The sequence below is a fragment of the Gobio gobio genome (assembly GCF_949357685.1).
Source record: "Gobio gobio genome assembly, chromosome: 4".
Lineage (NCBI taxonomy): Eukaryota > Metazoa > Chordata > Actinopteri > Cypriniformes > Gobionidae > Gobio > Gobio gobio.
Window position 1 is genome coordinate 4,384,809 of NC_137100.1, and position 20,067 is coordinate 4,404,875.

The window sequence follows — 20,067 nt, forward strand, 5'->3', positions numbered from 1 at the left end:
TCTTCTTCCTGTGTAAATTTGTTTAAATTATTAATATTTTCAATCATGTAATATTCTGCAGAAGAGAGAAATTAATTTCGCTGCTTCTCTCGCGAGAAGTGAATCTCAGTTTCACTGATCACAGCATGTGATTGGCTGTTCACTGCTGATGTCACAGCTAAAATCCTAAACTCAGGATCAAAGCCTGAGTTGACAGAGAAAGCTGATGATCAGCATCATGGGACCAATAAAGCTTGATTGCATCGGTTTGGTTTTGTCAACTCTAAACTAATCCTGTAACCCTGAGTTTGTTAAACTACCTTCATGGTACAGGCCCCTGGTCTAGACACTCTCGGTAGACTTGCGAGCTGGAAAAACCAAACTCTGGTCCGGCCAATCACATCGTGTATAGAGTCGGTGGGCGGGCCTAACATAATGACGGCAGAGTTGCGCCGGTTCTGCGTGCTACTCGTAAACAAAGAAGCTGGCGAACAGCGGCCTTTCCAATCGGCTTTGGCCGCGACTCTGAAAGACAAAGCTTTTCTTTGAGGAAAGAACGGCACTGAAGTCATTCTTAAAGGGTTAGTTCACCCTAAAAATGAAAATTCTGTCATTAATTACTTACCCTCATGTCGTTCGACACCCGTAAGACCTCCGTTCATCTTCAGACACAAATTGAAGATATTTTAGTTCTGATGGCTCTGAAAGGCCTCCATTGGCCCAATGGCACGGTTCACTCTCAAGACCCTTAAAAGGTACTAAAGACGTCGTTACAAAGTCCATCTCACTACAGTGGTTCTACAATAACTTTATGAATCGGCGAGAATAGTTTTTGTGCGCAAAAAACCCTAAATAACGACTTCTGTTGTGATGACGATTTCAAAACACGGCCTCATGAAGCTTCGAAGCGTTATGAATCAGTGAGTTGAATCATGATTCGGATCGCGTGTCAAACTGCTGACTTTGGCGATTCAAACCGCTGAATCGACTCACTGATTCATAACGCTTCGAAGCTTCATGATGCTTTGTTTTGAAATCTTCATCACTATATAAGTCGTTATTTAGGGTTTTTTGCGCACAAAAACTATTGTCGCCGATTCATAAAGTTATTGTAGAACCACTGTAGTGAGATGGACTTTGTAACGACGTCTTTAGTGCCTTTTAAGGGTCTTGAGAGTGAACCGTGCCATTGAGCCAATGGAGGCCTTTCAGAGCCATCAGATTTACACTAAAATATCTTCATTTGTGTTCTGAAGATGAACGGAGGTCTGACGGGTGTCGAACGACATGAGGGTCAGTAATTAATGACAGAATTTTCATTTTTGGGTGAACTAACCCTTTAAGAAAAGATGTGTTCGGAGTTTTGCCGACCGGATACGGTAAAAGTTTAATCTATCAACTAACGTTAGCTCCGCGTCACCTTCTTCTTCGTTGCTCTGGTTGGTTGTGGCGCTCTCCTATTGTGTGCAGAGGGAATTTGAAAGACAAGCGTTTATCCCGCCCCTCGGATTGAGCCCTGCCAATGGTGAGTTTCCAGACCCAACATCTTGATGTGGGTCAGGCTAACTAAAAGTGGTTCTTTGGCTTGTAATCATAGGGGAACCACTTTAAGTGCTGTATAGCACCAATCTTGGTGCTTCAGCGGGTCTTTGGGATGACCATATACAGAACCTGTTAAAATATGGTGCTCTATAGCACCAAAAGTGGTTCCCCTATGATTACGAGCCAAGAACCACTTTTAGTGCCATATAGCACCATTTTTTAGAGTGTATAGGCTGGTTGTTTACACACTGTGGACACACATCTGTGTTCAAACACCTTATAATAGGTCCCCTCTAAAATCATTTACGTTAATTGATGTTATAAAATATAAAAAAACCTTTGTAAAATAAATATTTCAGTTAGTAGCCAAGGCAGCATTTCAAATTTAAGTACTAAAATCAACACAAATTAAAATACCCAAACTAAAACCGAAACATGATAAAAAACAACAAAATGACTAACACAAACTAAAATTTAAAATATAAAAATTGAATTAAAAGTATTAATAAAAAATATACTAAAAGAACTCTTTCCCATTGAAATGTATTTAACTGGTGGCATGAATATCCTAATAACTCCACCGTTTCAGCTACAGGACTGTATATTTAGGTTTAATACACACTAAATTGTTCAACTAAATATCCAAATAAATCTAATTATTAAACTAAATTAACCATATAAACTAAATTACCGATCTTAAGCCCACACTGTCACTGTATGATCATTGAAATGAACTGATGACATCACCGTTTTCTCCAGAATGGCTAAACAGCTGAATAAAATTATGTTGCATTATTTTCCTGTTTAACACTAGCCGCGTTTCCATTACAGATTTGCGCAAAACTTTTGCGATATTTTCTAAAAGTCGATAAAAAAATATTGCCAAATGACAGCGTTTCCATTAACTGATGTTATGCGACTAAAACAATTTTTTTCCTCTTGTGATAATTCATTCCAAAAATTATGCTACGTATGTTGTTAGGTTTATGTATATCCCAGCCACCGCACGCCATTATTTTTATGGAAAGAGACATGCGTGTTATAGCACTGATGGCAAGGAAAGCACCTTATACTTGAGCGGCACATATGAGGTGTTAGATAAATTGTGGCATTTTATATTCTGTTGTTTTTTATGAGTTTAATAAAGAACTCGTCTTCTGTCCAAACATATCATCATTTGTAAAGAATGATCGACTTTTACGTATACGCAGGTTATTGTGACGCATTGCTGCCACATACAGAGACGAGCGAAAAGTTTGAATCTTCATGGTAGTAACTCAAAGTTTTTTTTTTACCACTTCGTTATTTTGGCTTGGAATTTCGTTTGTTGGAAATATAAACTGAATTTAGAAATGCTTTTGAAATGAAAAACTTTGCGTTTAATAAACAAAATATATTTTTGAAATGAAGACAGCGTTTGGAGTGGAGTGCAAAATAATCTGTTCCCTGAGTCCACGGCCTTTGCGTGTGAGTGTACACAAATAAAATAAGTAGACAGTTTACTGTTTATAATTATGTCTTGCACTTAGCCTATCTGTATGGCTAAAAATGACGGAGTATTGTGAGTTTCCGCTGGAAATGGAATAAGGAAAAAAATCCATCAAAAGGCGCCGACGACTTTGTTGGACAGAGGGTTAAAGAAAACGTAGCCTATTTAGTTTCATATAGTTAGGCTTTGTCTAAATATTATAATCTTTTAATTTCATATGTTGATTATGAAAAGTGAGCAGCATGAGTAAGGCACATAATCAGATGCGCATATGTCTGGAGCAATGCTATCTCACGACCAATTCGTACATATTTTACGAGGTGGCTAATTCGTACGAATTTGTACGACCTCACTCTTACTAATTTGTACGTTTTGTCTAAACCCCAGTGACGGGTAGGTTTAGCGGCGGGGTTTGAGGTAGGTCATTCATAAGAATTCATACGAATTTGTCAACTCGTCAAATACGTACGAAATAGCCACCTCGTAAAATATGTACGAATTGCCGTGAGATCGGGTTGGTCTGGAGACATTTTGTGAATTGTGTTTTCTAGAAAGTTCTTTCAATTAATTTCGTTTTGTATAAATTGTTTTTTAATTTTGATCAATGTTTAATCAACTATTTGGCTGTATATTTAATAAATAAGAAGCAAACCAAGATCGTGGGGAATGATTGACGTGCGTAACTGGCCTGTTTCCTCAGTCTTTGAGCAAGGCTGAAACTATATTTCTGTTTTAATACATTTCTTGAATATATGTCTTAATTACAGTAGACCTATAGATAGTTATGATATTTGTGGTTGCACCGGGGTCCAGCATTATAAAGTTACTCCACTTTCCTTATTAGGAGAAAATATATGTCGTTTTAACAACGTAAGATCTCGTTATGAGACATACTTGAGTGGAAAAAAATTATATAGGCCCTATGTGAGAGCAATGCGTGACCGGACCAGATGACCTTTAAACGCGAAAAAACTGTTTGCATTGCAGTTTTGCGAAAATTTCCTTTTTCGAATTGCCTGAAAAACCCCCTCATGCGAGCGTAAAAACTTTTTTGCGATATATGGGAGTTTTTGCGAAATTGACGCATTTCCATTGGGCGTAAAATTAATTCGCAAAGCAATTTGAAGGGTAATGGAAACGCGGCTACTGTGAAGCTGCGTGGAAACAATCTGCATTCTTAAAAGCGCTATATAAATAAAGTTGACTTGACTTGACATTTCTTAACCTCTAATCTGAATACTGGAAAAATATCAAAGCATCCCTCCAACAGAGCTTACAAAAAGAGAGGATTTAAAGGGTTTGCTTTCGCTGTCTTTAGTCTATTGTTCAAAGTACTGAACTAGAAAATATTTCAAATGTAGGCCTACAACATGAAATTTCACTGAATTTTTCAAAATTTTGATGACTAAATACATGTAACGGAGGCCAGTTGCTGTGCGAGTAAACCTCACTCCTCTGATCTCAAAAGACAAAGACGCTCTAGTGACTGATGCTAAGGGTTGCAGCCTTTAGCCTCCTTGTTAGAGCCTCTGGCTCTCATGCCAATGGACCCGGGTTCGATCCCCACTTGGAGCGGGTGGATTGAACACTTAAATCAAATCGTAGTATAGACTAATAAATTATTATTAAAGAAATGAAGGAATAATAAAACATTTTCTTCCATGTTTTAATTTAAACAGTCTGTTGTGTAGCACTTTGTTTGGCAAAGATGTTTAATCTCATATGATTAAAAGACCAAATTAATGTTTTATGCTTTCATTTGATTGCAAGAAAAATCTAAATACACAACAGAATTTCTGGGGGGAAAATTATTATTTTTTAATAAATTGTTATGAATTCAATTAGTTTGACATGTTTTTGATGATTAAAATGTAAATAAACCATTAAAATTGAATCCAGAAATCTTAAAACGGAATTTGAGAGAAAACAATAAAACACATTTCATAGAGCCCTGAACATGTAATTTTTGTTAAACTTTTAAGAAATTGATGTTAATTGTTTCATGATTTCAATTAATTAGACATGCTTTTTGATTACAAAAAAGAAAACACACAAAAAATGTAGAAATAAAAAACATTTCCTAGCAGCACTGCTGTTTTCAGTTTCAGTTCTGCACTCTACAAATGAATCTCATTTTGACGGAGCAGTGGTTGTCATTTAGTTTCCCACTAAAGTTAATCTGCCCACAGTCCTCTCCTTCTTCTCCTTCCTCTCCCAGGCCATGTTTTGTCCAGTCATCCGGCTGCCCGGGATTCCAGCGTCTGTGAATAATGCCAATAAACAAATGTCATTTCATCTGCATATTGAACAACTTTCTGGCATCCCATCCATGATTAAATTTTTTTTCAAGTCAAGATGCATTTGCTTGAAGTACATTAGCTCTGCTTCCTTTCCTACTCATGATTACAATGGGCAATAATTGGAAAATGGCCGTCTCATGAGTGCAGCGGCGCAATGATATTAAACAGCGCCTGAAAATAGGCTAACTCGGCCTAGAAAGTCACAACTTTTAATTTTCCGTCAGTCTTAGTACACGATGTAACTATACACATCACAACATGTAAGTAGGAAAATGTTGCCGTTATTTTGTCACTTATTGAGCAGTCGGCTAGCTGGAGTCATTTACCTCCAGTCTTTGTGCTAAGCTAGGCTAGCTGGAGCCATTTACCTCCAGTCTTTGTGCTAAACTAGGCTAGCTGGAGCCCTTTACCTCCAGTCTTTGTGCTAAGCTAGGCTAGCTGGAGCCGTTTACCTCCAGTCTTTGTGCTAAGCTAGGCTAGCTGGAGCCATTTACCTCCAGTCTTTGTGCTAAGCTAGGCTAGCTGGAGCCGTTTACCTCCAGTCTTTGTGCTAAGCTAGGCTAGCTGGAGCCGTTTACCTCCAGTCTTTGTGCTAAGCTAGGCTAGCTGGAGCCATTTACCTCCAGTCTTTGTGCTAAGCTAGGCTAGCTGGAGCCATTTACCTCCAGTCTTTGTGCTAAGCTAGGCTATCTGGAGCCATTTACCTCTAGTCTTTGTGCTAAGCTAGGCTAGCTGGAGCTGTTTACCTCCAGTCTATGTGCTAAGCTAGGCTAGCTGGAGCCGTTTACCTCCAGTCTTTGTGCTAAGCTAGGCTAGCTGGAGCCATTTGCCTCCAGTCTTTGTGCTAAGCTAGGCTAGCTGGAGCCATTTACCTCCAGTCTTTGTGCTAAGCTAGGCTAGCTGGAGCCATTTACCTCTAGTCTTTGTGCTAAGCTAGGCTAGCTGGAGCCATTTACCTCCAGTCTTTGTGCTAAGCTAGGCTAGCTGGAGCCATTTACCTCTAGTCTTTGTGCTAAGCTAGGCTAGCTGGAGCCATTTACCTCCAGTCTTTGTGCTAAGCTAGGCTAGCTGGAGCCATTTACCTCCAGTCTTTGTGCTAAGCTAGGCTAGCTGGAGCCATTTACCTCCAGTCTTTGTGCTAAGCTAGGCTAGCGTCAGACAGAGTTATGGCACGGAGATGAGAATGGTGTGTATGGACTGATCTAACTCTGGGGGATACAGTGAATAAGCGAAAGTCCCAAAAAGCCGTAGTGTTCCTTTAACTGGTGTTATTCTTCTAGTTATGGGCTGCATCCGGAAGCACATACTTCCCTACTATATAGTAGGCAAATAACAGTATATGCCGAAAGAGGTATATCTGAATTCACAGTATTCATAAAAGAGTAGCAAAAAGTGCATTCAATGGACACTTTACTATCCAATGAGGCCACGGGAGAGGATTTGTGAATGGTAGCAAAGCGACGTAACTGATCACATGTAGTATGTTCAGATAGATTACATTCATACTTTATAGAACACGCTTTTTAAGTGGTTACAAAGTAATTTCCTATTCAAAAAAAGTACCTAGGCTACTTATTTTTCAGACGCAGCATTTACCTAAAGTCTCACACATTAACAGAAAATATCTCACTTAAAGGGATAGTTCACCCAAAAATTTAAATTAGCCTATGATTTACTCCCCCTCAAGTAATTCTAGGTGTATATGACAAATAAAATATGAGTTATATTAAAAATGTCCTGGCTCTTCCAAGCTTTATAATAGCAGTGACTGTTGGGTCATTTTTGAAGTCTATAAAAGAGCATCTATCCATCATAAAAGTGCATCCATCCATCATAAAAGAGCATCTAGATGCCCTTTTATGATGGATAGATGCACTTTTATGATGGATAGATGCACTTTTATGATGGATAGATGCATTTTTATGATGATAGATGCACTTTTATGATGGATAGATGCACTTTTATGATGGATAGATGCACTTTTATGATGGATAGATGCACTTTTATGATGGATAGATGCACTTTTATGATGGATAGATGCACTTTTATGATGGATGGATGCACTTTTATGATGGATAGATGCACTTTTATGATGGATAGATGCATTTTTATGATGATAGATGCACTTTTATGATGGATAGATGCACTTTTATGATGGATGGATGCATTTTTATGATGGATAGATGCACTTTTATGATGGATAGATGCACTTTTATGATGGATAGATGCACTTTTATGATGATAGATGCACTTTTGTGTTGGATAGATGCATTTTTATGATGGATACATGCACTTTTATGATGGATAGATGCACTTTTATGATGGATAGATGCACTTTTATGATGGATAGATGCATTTTTATGATGATAGATGCACTTTTATGATGGATAGATGCACTTTTATGATGGATGGATGCACTTTTATGATGGATAGATGCATTTTTATGATGATAGATGCACTTTTATGATGGATAGATGCACTTTTATGATGGATGGATGCATTTTTATGATGGATAGATGCACTTTTATGATGGATAGATGCACTTTTATGATGGATAGATGCACTTTTATGATGGATAGATGCACTTTTATAATGGATAGATGCACTTTTATGATGGATGGATGCACTTTTATGATGGATAGATGCACTTTAATAATGGATAGATGCACTTTTATGATGGATAGATGCACTTTTATGGACTTCAAAAATGACCCAACAGTCACTGGCATTATAAAGCTTGGAAGAGCCAGGACATTTTTTAATATAACTCTGATTGTGTTCGTCTGAAAGATGAAAGTCATAAACACAGATGACATGAGGGTGGGTAAATCATGGGCTAATTTTCATTTTTGGGTGAACTAATCCTTTAAATGGATATTAAATCATATTTAGGATAAACGCCATCTTGAGGCCAACATTTTTCTTAACCTCTAGTCAAGTGTATATTGAAATGTATGCTATTTTAGTGCATGCTTGCTAAGAAATGTTTTTGTGAATGAAGCTGTTTTTATCTGAGGAGATATAATGCATGAATCGGCTCACTCTGTGTTCATGGTGTAAGGAGTGTCATCCGCCCATCTCCACTGGCCTGTGGTCTGATCCGTTAGACCGACCCAGTAGCCAATGGGTATGGTATGGTTGTTCAGAAATTTCTTGGGGGTAAGATAGAAACAGAGTTAAAAAAAAATTAAATCAAAATGCAATTTTATGAGCACGCCATGAGCATTACACACCCACTCCATGTCGTCGTCTTGTATTTTGAGGAGTAATGCGTCCTGTGCTTTACAGTAATCTCGTGCCTCAGTCCAGTTGAGTTTATCACTAGAGAACAAGAAACAGCTGCTTTTGTACGATTTCCAGCCAGATTTACAGGTTACAGGGACGTCTGTGTGAGAGAGAGAGAGAGAAAAGATACAAAATAAGAGGTATGAAAGAGAGGAATGAATATACAACAGATTTAACCACATAAAGTAGCGCTACACTCTTAAATATAAAGGTTCTTTATTGGCATCTATGGTTACATGAAGAACCTTTAAAGGGGACCTATTTACAAGATGTAAAATAAGTCTCTGATGTCCCCAGAGTGTGTATGTGTAGTTTTAGCTCAAAATACCCCACAGATAATTTTTTATAGCATGTTAAAATTGGCACTTTTTGGGGCTGAGTAAAAACGCGCAGTTTGTGTGTGTGTCCCTTTAAATGCAAATGAGCTGGTGCTCTGGCCCCCTTTCAAGAAGAGGGCGGAGCTTCAAGAGCTCATGCACCGGCATTCCGGTGTCCTGTTGATTTGTGCTACCTTGTCAACGGAGAAAATTCCTACCTATCAGACAGTGTTGGGAAGCATACTTTCAAAATGTATTTCGTTACAGAATACATGCCCACAAATGTAATTTGTAACCGTAACGGTACTCAATCTGAGACGTGACGTAGTCAATGAAAATACCGTGTCAGGCAGGCTACACAAATATTGATCTTGACATTGTTAGCCTCTTGTCTTGCACTGTGAATTTAACTTAAAATATTTAACTTTGTTCAAGAAAACAGTCCTTATTAATGAATTATTAGTATAAAAGCCTATTGTAGTGTCTCATGAGATCATGCTCATTGTCACACACAACTCTTGAGCTGAAGCGGCAGTTTAAGATAAACCCAACTACAGTGAACGTCAAATAACTCTTGTTTGGTTATTACTTTTGAAGACAATTTGCCTTTGCCATAATATCAAATCAAATGAAAGAATGAAGGTGATTCTGATAACGCGCACTTATTAAAACACAGAAGAACAACAAAATCAAGAGCACTCCGAAACTCGGGATATACCAGCACAATATAATATATATTGTATTGTATATTATAGGTGACTCAAACTTGCAGTGTTTATATAACTGATCACAGAGCCGCTCTTCTAGCTCTTACCCGCTGCTCCTCTTCCGACTCCATTGTGACTGATCAAGCAAACCGCTCGTTTTCATATTGGGGCATTCTGGGAAATGCATGGAGTTGTCTTAACCCATAAGAACCCACAGTGACACGGGTGTCTGGAAAGGTCATTTTAAAGCAATATTCCTAAATTTCAACTCAGGAAGTCCCTAAGTGATATATTAGGAACACCCAGGTTCAGTCATGTGACAATGTGTGCATTTTTTGTTGCCATGGCAATATTTACAAAATGGTGGCCTGTCTGGTTAGCACATGTTGCAGTGTCAGCAATTTTTTAAAACGCTTGTTTTTGTTACTAAAGGTATATTTCAACCCATGCAACAATTCTAACATTTTAATAACTTATCATAAATTACACTTAACCTGATTTAATACATTTCTTAAACAAATTGATAAAAAACAAGTTACGAAAATATTGTGGTGACATGTATGTCACATCGGGCTGTTAACCTTACAACAGTTGGTGGAATTTGGATGTGATGTATTTGTCATATTAAGAAAAATATTAATGAGCTGCTCAATTAATTTAGCGGATTCAATTATTTTTTTAGTGTTATAAAAATATAACATTTTTATTTAGAGAGTGAATAAACTTGTGAAACCGAGAAGTATCGTAATGCAATCCATTGATTTCAACAATGTAACTGTATTCTAAATACCAACTATTTAAATTGTAACTGTTGCTTGAGGCTTAATTAACATATATACAACATCCATACCTACCCCTACCCTAACCATACCCTTTAAATAATGCAAATAATTTTAAAAATAAATATGAAATATTAATGTGCGCATGTGCAGTAAACCCTGGTAGGACAATCTGATGGCTAGGATGAAATGTCTCACGCACACTGAAAATGTCAGACACTGTTCGGCCATGTTTGTTCAAACTGGAGTCGGACAATGATGGAGAGACTCAAGAAGAAGTGACAACATGTAGAATGAGATGGTTAGTTTATGTAGCTGATGTGGGGTTACCTAACTTCAATTCATTGATTAGCATGTTCTGTTAGGATAATCTATAAATTGCTGTACAGGTGCTTGTGTGGGAACTGATGCCGACAGAGAAAATGTGCTGAGATAGAACAGGTATATTTTAGTTTAATTACGGTTATACCTTATGTTGTCATCTTGCTTTATGACATGCTATTGAATTAGTGGTACATACTGTATTGCAATAAAGGTGAAAATACGGATGGACAGCTTGAGTATACTCCCATGATTGACCATCCTGTACTGGAGCCTGTTTGTTTAAATGTATATTCTCTTCCGAACGCATGTAACATTTGGCGCAGATATTGTAAAACTGCTACAGCGAGGATACAGAAATGGCGGAATCTGTGCTTCTCGCTCAGGGCTGTGTTTATGCTAATTGGGCAGATCGTCACTCGTTGTGGGCGAGGCTTCTCCCTATGACATCACTGTGTGTGTGTGTGGGGGGGGGGGGGGGGGGGGGGTCTGAATCAACTCATTTGTAGAGACTGCTTTTGATTTATGGGAACTATAATAAAAAAAATGAGTAAGTGATTTTTACCATTATAGGCTTATTGTTCTCACACAATGCAGACACGCATCAGTGGGGAGAACATACGTTTCCTGTAGTTCTTGAGCAGGTTTGCACACAATGTCACACATTGACCTTGAGATGCTTCTTACGCCCTGGCTGTGTGTTTCGGGTCGTTGCCCCGACCCATCTTCAATGCTCTTACTGAGGGAAGGAGGTTGTTGGCCAAGATCTGGCGATACATGGCCCCGTCCATCCTCCCCTCAATACGGTACAGTTGTCCTGTCCCCTTTGCAGAAAAGCATCCCCAAAGAATGATGTTTCCACCTCCATGCTTCACGGTTGGGCTGGTGTTCTTGGGGTTGTACTCGTCCTTCTTCTTCCTCCAAACACGGCGAGTGGAGTTTAGATCAAAAAGCTCTATTTTTGTCTCATCAGACCACATGACCTTCTCCCTTTCCTCCTCTGGATCCTCCAGATGGTCATTGGAAAACTTCAGACGGGCCTGGACATGCGCTGGCTTGAGCAGGGGGACCTTGTGTGCGCTGCAGGATTTTAATCCATGATGGCGTAGTGTGTTACTAATGGTTTTCTTTGAGGCTGTGGTCCCAGCTCTCTTCAGGTCATTGACCAGGTCCTGCCGAGTAGTTCTGGGCTGATCCTTCACCTTCCTCATGATCAGTGATGCCCCACGAGGTGAGATCTTCGATGGTGCCCCAGACCGATGGAGATTCACCGTCATCTTGAACTTCTTCCATTTTCTAATAATTGCGCCAACAGTTGTTGCCTTCTCACCGAGCTGCTTGCCTATTGTCCTGTTGCCCATCCCAGCCTTGTGCAGGTCTTCAATTTTATCCCTGATGTCCTTATACAGCTCTCTGGTCTTGGCCATTGTGGAGAGGTTGGAGTCTGTTTGATTGAGTGTGTGGACAGGTGTCTTTTATACAGGTAACGAGTTCAAACAGGTGCAGTTAATACAGGTAATGAGTGGAGAACAGGAGGGCTTCTAATGCTCATTCACACCGAACGCGAATAGAGCGTCTGGCGCGAGTGATTTCCTTGTTAAATCAATGGAAAGGCGCGTCGATGCGCATCTGGAGGTCCTGCGGCGCGATGGACGCGATTCAGCCTCATTCGCATGTCCCAGTTTGCGCGAATGACGCGAATTGGACGCGAATTGAGCGTCTGGCGCGAGTGGTGCTTTTTGTGCATTCACGCGTTTAAAGCGAATTCGCGTCTGACGACCGAGTTGGAAAATCTGAACTTTGGCGTCAATTCGCGCCGCGTTAACCAATCAGGAGCCTGCTCGCTGCTGTCACGTGGTGAAGTGACGTGATGAGAAACCTCGCATAATTTAAAAATACAACTATTGTGTCACAAAATGTAGTTTTAAGACTTTTTCAGGTGAGAAAGTAGTTGTTTAAAGCTCAAATCTGTGGTTTATTTATAAAGAGAGCGCCTATTTAAAAAAAAATTATCTTGTGTTTTTGGAGTTGTGAGCTCCAGGCGATCAGCGCTCTTTAACCCCGGCGAGAGCAGCCTTTCCTCGGCCAGTCCTTCTGCCGTCTGCCGCTGGCTCTGATGTCCTGTAGTGGTTCGTCTTGTGTAGATCTAACGGGCGATCTTTGGTGTCATGGATCTATAATTTGTTGTCTGCCAAATCGTTTTGACTGAGGGCAAAGAGAAGTTTCATAACTTAATTTTTTAAGGATATTTAAATACACATGCAGTGAAGATAATGTAGGAGTTGCCTGGACCACATTTGTGTGGCTATTAATGTTTAATATATATTTTTAATGAAAATGAAAAGAGGTAGAGTGGTGTTTTATGACATATTTCTCGTGGAGCGGCTTGAACCTATTTCACTTCAAACGCTCGATTTATACGAATGGATTCAAAATGTTCAAGCGTCCAACTAGACGCGATTTTGACCCTCTATTCGCGTTTGGTGTGAACTAGAGCCTGACCGATATATCGGAGGGCTGATATTAGGCATTTTCCAAACTATCTGTATCTGTATTTATGATGGCCGATAAATGAATATAAAAAAAAAAAAAAAAAACGGACGAAACACCACTCAACCACATTATGAGTGTTGGCGCTTCATAGTTTGTCCACCAGAGGGCACTCTACAACGTGCAGGTTGACAACACAGCTGATCCAGCTGAGTTATGCTGCGCTTCGCAAACATTCACAACAGATCATCCGTGAAGTGCATGGTAAGGTGGCAACTGTCACGAGACATACATTGCTTGAATAACAATTAAAAGAACATCCCCATCAGTTCTCTTAACTCAAATAAGCAAGACAAAATTTGTGACTGCCAAGTTAAGTTTTGCTGTTACATGTAAGCCAAGAGTGAAATGGAATTAGCTTACGTTAGGTTGTTACAGTATAGTTGACTGACTGTCAGTTTATCTCGGACAATGTGACTGAATAAGATTCTTTAATAGCGTGACAGTTTGACAGCATGAGACGTATCATCTCTCCTCTGCCCGTCATTTTGAAAAAATTATGTTTTACAATATTTTGCCGATCATTTCTAAAGCTAGACTTTAGCTAACCACAAAGCTAGCTAATGCCATGGCTATCAGTGGAAGACCGCTAACATTAATGCGCTTGGAAATCACAACAAACTTTTTATGCCTACATAAAGTAATGATTACTGTATGTATAACTAGTATATTTGTAGTTCCAGTCCCTGCATTGTAAGTTAGGCACTTGGAGTGAAGGAAAGTGTTGCTGTATATATATATATATATACTGTATATATCGGCCGATATATCGGAATATCAGATTTTTAAATCACCAAATGTTTGTGTCGGCATCGGCCTTAAAAATCCTTTATCGGTCGGGCTCTTCTTTTTATTTCTAAGAGTGTAGATGCAGTACCTGTTGTTTTGTCTCTCGTGTTTGATTTCAGATCCTTCAGAGCGTTCATGACTCTCTCCTCTAGAATACAACAAGAAAAAACATCAGATCTTGCTAGACATATGGCAGTCAGTGTCCTGTGAATTTCATTTCAATCCAATTATTTCCAATGTAAAGAATAATGTCAGTATCAGCATGCAGGCCCGTGAAATCAACAATTATGATTATATTTCTGAAATCATGTCTTGAACTAAAAAAGAGAGAAATTCAATAGATTCAATTGAGTACAATTTTGCATTATCTTTGCATTATTGAGTACTGTGAGTGTATAACTCACCAGAGGTCTGTTGTTTAGAGGACAGAGATGCGACAGATGAAGAGAGATCCGACACTGAACTCTTCAGGTCACTCAATGAGCTCCTCAGAGTCTCTTTAACAGGAGAGAAAAGCCATAAATACAATAAACTGGATCAGCAAGATCACCGTGGGCATATTGGAGTTTACAGTAATTCTATAATTATATGCAAACTTATATATATTTATGCTTCTATGAATATATAGCTGTTTATATTTTTTTATTTAATGTTTCTGTCTCACCAAAGTCACGCTGTTTGTTTTGTTGATCGGTCTGTATGGATGAGTTCAAACTGTCCAGCGATCGTTCGGTTTCAGTCTGTTTCTGGTCCTGCTTCTTAACTGGGAGAAAAAAGGTTTCCGTTTTAAAAATTCTTCAATGCACAGAAGACAATATTCATGTGAAGTAATGAAAAGATTTCGACACCTGCATCATTCAGTTGTGCCGCCAGCGCTGATACAGCAGAACTCAAGCTGTTCATCAAACTCTTCACTTCTGTGAGAGACTCATCCTGCTCTGTGGAAAAGAAGTGTAGATGTGTGTGTAGAGTGTGTGCATTTCCTGGACTGTTATTGAACCGAGTGCTGTTTTGTGCATGTAAAGTTGGGTCTACTCACTGGTGACTGGTATTTGAGAAGAAAGCGATGCGACAGATGAAGTGAGATCTGACACTGAACTCTTCAGGTCACTCATTGAGCTCGACAGAGACTCTTTAACACAAGACAAAAACAGTCAGTACTTATCACTGTGCATAGCAATAATGGCTTTGTGAATGAGAAAATAGAAAAATACAGAATCAACTCATCAAAGTTTTGTCTTAGACACGAACTCTGCACACTGTCTTCATAAATCTTCTTAGAAATCTTATATTAGAATTCTCTAATAAGATCTCAATTGTTAATGTAGTTAATGCATGAGTAAATATATTTGTACTTTTACAGCATTTAACCTTTGTTAAAGGTACAATAAGCAATTTCTGGGAAACACTGTTGATATGAAAAATTAACATACAATACACAAGAGTGTACAAGCAAGAGTTCATTGTTAGTCGCCAGCAGCTCCAGACAACAGTGACACTCAAAACTTCTGTTACTATAGCTAACATAACCACAGCATATTTTGGTGAAACAGCAAAACCAATGTTACTCACGCATGAAGCAGAAACAATGCAACCTCAGCGTCTGTTTTAAAGCCTTCCCGCTTGGGTCTCTCCACTCTTTTATTAACGTGGGTCCTAAAGTCCTTGCCTGATCATAACCCTTATTTTCCCAGTGATATTCCTCTGAGCTTTTCTATTTTGTAATGTCTCTCAGCCATCTCTCTTTCTACAGTCTTCAAATCTCACTCTTGCTCACTCTATCTCCTCCCCCATCATAAGTGGACACGCCCCCTCCTGCTGATTGATTGGCTCACTTTCTCTCCTCCCCATCATAAGTGGACACGCCCCCTACTGCTGATTGATTGGTTCACTTTCTCTCCTCCCCATCATAAGTGGACACGCCCCCTACTGCTGATTGATTGGCTCACTTTCTCTCTTCCCCATCATGAGTGAACACGCCCCCTACTGCTGATTGATTGGCTCACTTTCTCTCCTCCCCATCATGAGTGAACACGCCCCCTACTGCTGATTGATTGGCTCACTTTCTCTCCTCCCCATCACATGTGAACACGCCCCCTACTGCTGATTGATTGGCTCACTTTCTCTCCTCCCCATCACGAGTGGACACGCCCCCTACTGCTGATTGATTGGCTCACTTTCTCTCCTCCCCATCACGAGTGGACACGCCCCCTACTGCTGATTGATTGGCTCAATTTCTCTCCTCCCCATCACGAGTGGACACGCCCCCTACTGCTGATTGATTGGCTCACTTTCTCTCCTCCCCCATCACGAGTGGACACGCCCCCTACTGCTGATTGATTGGCTCACTTTCTCTCCTCCCCCATCATGAGTGGACACGCCCCCTACTGCTGATTGATTGGCTCACTTTCTCTCCTCCCCATCATGAGTGGACACGCCCCCTACTGCTGATTGATTGGCTCATTTTCTCTCCTCCCCATCACAAGTGAACACGCCCCCTACTGCTGATTAATTGGCTCATTTTCTCTCCTCCCCATCACGAGTGGACACGCCCCCTACTGCTGATTGATTGGCTCATTTTCTCTCCTCCCCATCACGAGTGGACACGCCCCCTACTGCTGATTGATTGGCTCATTTTCTCTCCTCCCCATCACGAGTGGACACGCCCCCTACGGCTGATTGATTGGCTCATTTTCTCTCCTCCCCATCACGAGTGGACACGCCCCCTACTGCTGATTGATTGGTTCACTCTATCTCCTCCCCCATCATGAGTGAACACGCCCCCTACTGCTGATTGATTGGCTCACTTTCTCTCCTCCCCCATCATGAGTGGACACGCCCCCTACTGCTGATTGATTGGCTCACTCTATCTCCTCCCCATCACATGTGAACATGCCCCCTACTGCTGATTGATTGGCTCACTTTCTCTCCTCCCCATCATGAGTGAACACGCCCCCTACTGCTGATTGATTGGCTCACTCTATCTCCTCCCCATCACATGTGAACATGCCCCCTACTGCTGATTGATTGGCTCATTTTCTCTCCTCCCCATCACGAGTGGACACGCCCCCTACTGCTGATTGATTGGCTCATTTTCTCTCCTCCCCATCACGAGTGGACACGCCCCCTACTGCTGATTGATTGGCTCACTTTCTCTCCTCCCCCATCATGAGTGGACACGCCCCCTACTGCTGATTGATTGGCTCACTCTATCTCCTCCCCATCACATGTGAACATGCCCCCTACTGCTGATTGATTGGCTCATTTTCTCTCCTCCCCATCACGAGTGGACACGCCCCCTACTGCTGATTGATTGGCTCATTTTCTCTCCTCCCCATCACGAGTGGACACGCCCCCTACTGCTGATTATTTTTGGCTCACTTTCTCTCCTCCCCATCATGAGTGAACACGCCCCCTACTGCTGATTGATTGGCTCATTTTCTCTCCTCCCCATCATGAGTGGACACGCCCCCTACTGCTGATTGATTGGCTCAATTTCTCTCCTCCCCATCACGAGTGGACACGCCCCCTACTGCTGATTGATTGGCTCACTTTCTCTCCTCCCCCATCATGAGTGGACACGCCCCCTACTGCTGATTGATTGTGAACATGCCCCCTACTGCTGATTGATTGGCTCATTTTCTCTCCTCCCCATCATGAGTGGACACGCCCCCTACTGCTGATTGATTGGCTCACTTTCTCTCCTCCCCATCATGAGTGGACACGCCCCCTACTGCTGATTGATTGGCTCATTTTCTCTCCTCCCCATCACGAGTGGACACGCCCCCTACTGCTGATTGATTGGCTCAATTTCTCTCCTCCCCATCACGAGTGGACACGCCCCCTACTGCTGATTGATTGGCTCACTTTCTCTCCTCCCCATCACATGTGAACATGCCCCCTACTGCTGATTGATTGGCTCATTTTCTCTCCTCCCCATCATGAGTGGACACGCCCCCTACTGCTGATTGATTGGCTCAATTTCTCTCCTCCCCATCACGAGTGGACACGCCCCCTACTGCTGATTGATTGGCTCACTTTCTCTCCTCCCCATCACATGTGAACATGCCCCCTACTGCTGATTGATTGGCTCATTTTCTCTCCTCCCCATCACATGTGAACATGCCCCCTACTGCTGAATGATTGGCTCACTTTCTCTCCTCCCCATCACGAGTGGACACGCCCCCTACTGCTGATTGATTGGCTCAATTTCTCTCCTCCCCATCACGAGTGGACACGCCCCCTACTGCTGATTGATTGGCTCAATTTCTCTCCTCCCCATCACGAGTGGACACGCCCCCTACTGCTGATTGATTGGCTCACTTTCTCTCCTCCCCCATCACGAGTGAACACGCCCCCTACTGCTGATTGGCTTCAAGTGTGTTGTGGCGCTTGGTCCAATCCACTTTCAACAGTGTTTCTCCGAAATCGCTTACTTCACCTTTAATGTTATTTAAAGGTCCCATGGCATGGATTTTTTTATTTTATTTTATAATGTATTCTGAGGTGTACTTATATTGTTAGTATGATTTTTACATCATAAAATGTCATAATTTAGAAATAAAAGGCATTTTTTCTATACTGAAGTTTGCCCTCTTGCTGAATGCCCTGTTTCAAGGGGCGTGTCTGCTGTGAGTCTTCATTAAAAACGCCCACTGCTGTGATTGGCTGACATCTTTGCATTTGAAATGAGCAGAGGGGGCGTGGTTTAACGAGGTCTACGAGGCACAAGGCTGTGCCAGAGAGACGGATGTCACTTCTCATCAGTTCTCTCAGCATGTCTCAGTTCAGTGAACTGTTGTAGCTACTAGCATATACTTCAGGTTATTAGTTTATTTCTAGTCGGAGGGACTGTCACTCATGTCAGAAAGTTAGTAACTTTAGTAAATTATGGATCAGCGCTGACTCGAGACGCGAACCGTTTAGAATGAACTGGTTCAACCGGTTCACTAAAAAGAACCAGTTCAAAAGAACGATTCGTTCGCAAACCGGACATCACTAATGTACCAGAGACGGAGCGATTGCTAACAAAGTAATATTGTGCTGAGTTGTGAGAGCGCTGTCAGACAAACAAATATAGCGCTTGCATGGGCGAGCCAAATTCTCTGGGCGGAGGAAAGGGAGGTAACTGTTCCTGTTATGACTTCATAACAGGAAAATTCACGATCAGCTCGTCTGGGCTCTCATTTTCTCCAAGGCAGAGAAAGACAGCCAGAACTCGGTTTACACCAATCAAATTTTCTAGCCACTTGGGGACAATATTGAGGCTAGGGGAACTCATATTAATGTTGAAAAACCTCATAAAATGAAAATTTCATGCCATGGGACCTTTAATAAAATATTCATATTCATGTTAGTACACAGTGCATTAACTAATGTTAGCATTAGTTAGATGAATACATGTTTTAGAAGTATTGTTCATTGTTAGTTCATGTTAACTAACTAATTTAACTAATGTTAACAACATGTTAAATTCTCTTTGTACTTTTTGCAATTACTTCACTGAACTTTAAACGTTAATATTTTTCCCCTATATCATTCCTTGCAATTGAAAATAATATAAAATGTCTCCAATAACACAGAAAACATGCTGAGATTTGAATGAGGCCCAATAGGATTCACCACATGCATCCACATTTTAAAAAAGAGCATACCTATAAGGTCTTATAATTCATTGAATAACGTTATTACATTTTAAATCATATTAGTTTTGCCTGTCTTACCAAAGTCACGCTGCTTGTTTTGTAGATCAGACTGTAGAGATGTAACAGCTGATTTCACATTGTCTAATATTTTTAGTGTTTCAGTCTGTTTCTGCTCCTGGTTGCCAACTGTGAAAGGACAAACAATTTTTTTTTAAATAAAAGTATTACTTATGGTTGTCTCCTTTAAACAGTAGCGGCTCCTGACCATAAATTAAGTATGGAGGTTGTGGCAAGGGATTTTGGTTCCATGCCACCGTCGCATCGGTCGCCTTTGGGCTAGTTGGGGACACTAAATATTCAACTA

General features: G+C 40.7%; 1 protein-coding gene across 1 annotated transcript in view; it reads right to left on the reverse strand.

Moving 5' to 3' along the window:
* Positions 1 to 4,967: 4,967 nt before the first annotated feature.
* The window catches only part of LOC307124794 (uncharacterized protein), a 43,430-nt gene continuing 28,330 nt past the window's right edge, over positions 4,968 to 20,067 (reverse strand). The window contains exons 24-32 of the mRNA XM_079814242.1: positions 19,782 to 19,889; positions 15,098 to 15,190; positions 14,907 to 14,996; positions 14,723 to 14,821; positions 14,463 to 14,555; positions 14,147 to 14,206; positions 8,544 to 8,695; positions 8,353 to 8,462; positions 4,968 to 5,271 (exon numbers count right to left, since the gene is read on the reverse strand). Coding sequence (XP_079670368.1) covers positions 5,115 to 5,271; positions 8,353 to 8,462; positions 8,544 to 8,695; positions 14,147 to 14,206; positions 14,463 to 14,555; positions 14,723 to 14,821; positions 14,907 to 14,996; positions 15,098 to 15,190; positions 19,782 to 19,889 — 962 coding nt within the window. The 3' untranslated portion in view covers positions 4,968 to 5,114. The remainder of the gene's footprint in view (positions 5,272 to 8,352; positions 8,463 to 8,543; positions 8,696 to 14,146; positions 14,207 to 14,462; positions 14,556 to 14,722; positions 14,822 to 14,906; positions 14,997 to 15,097; positions 15,191 to 19,781; positions 19,890 to 20,067) is intronic.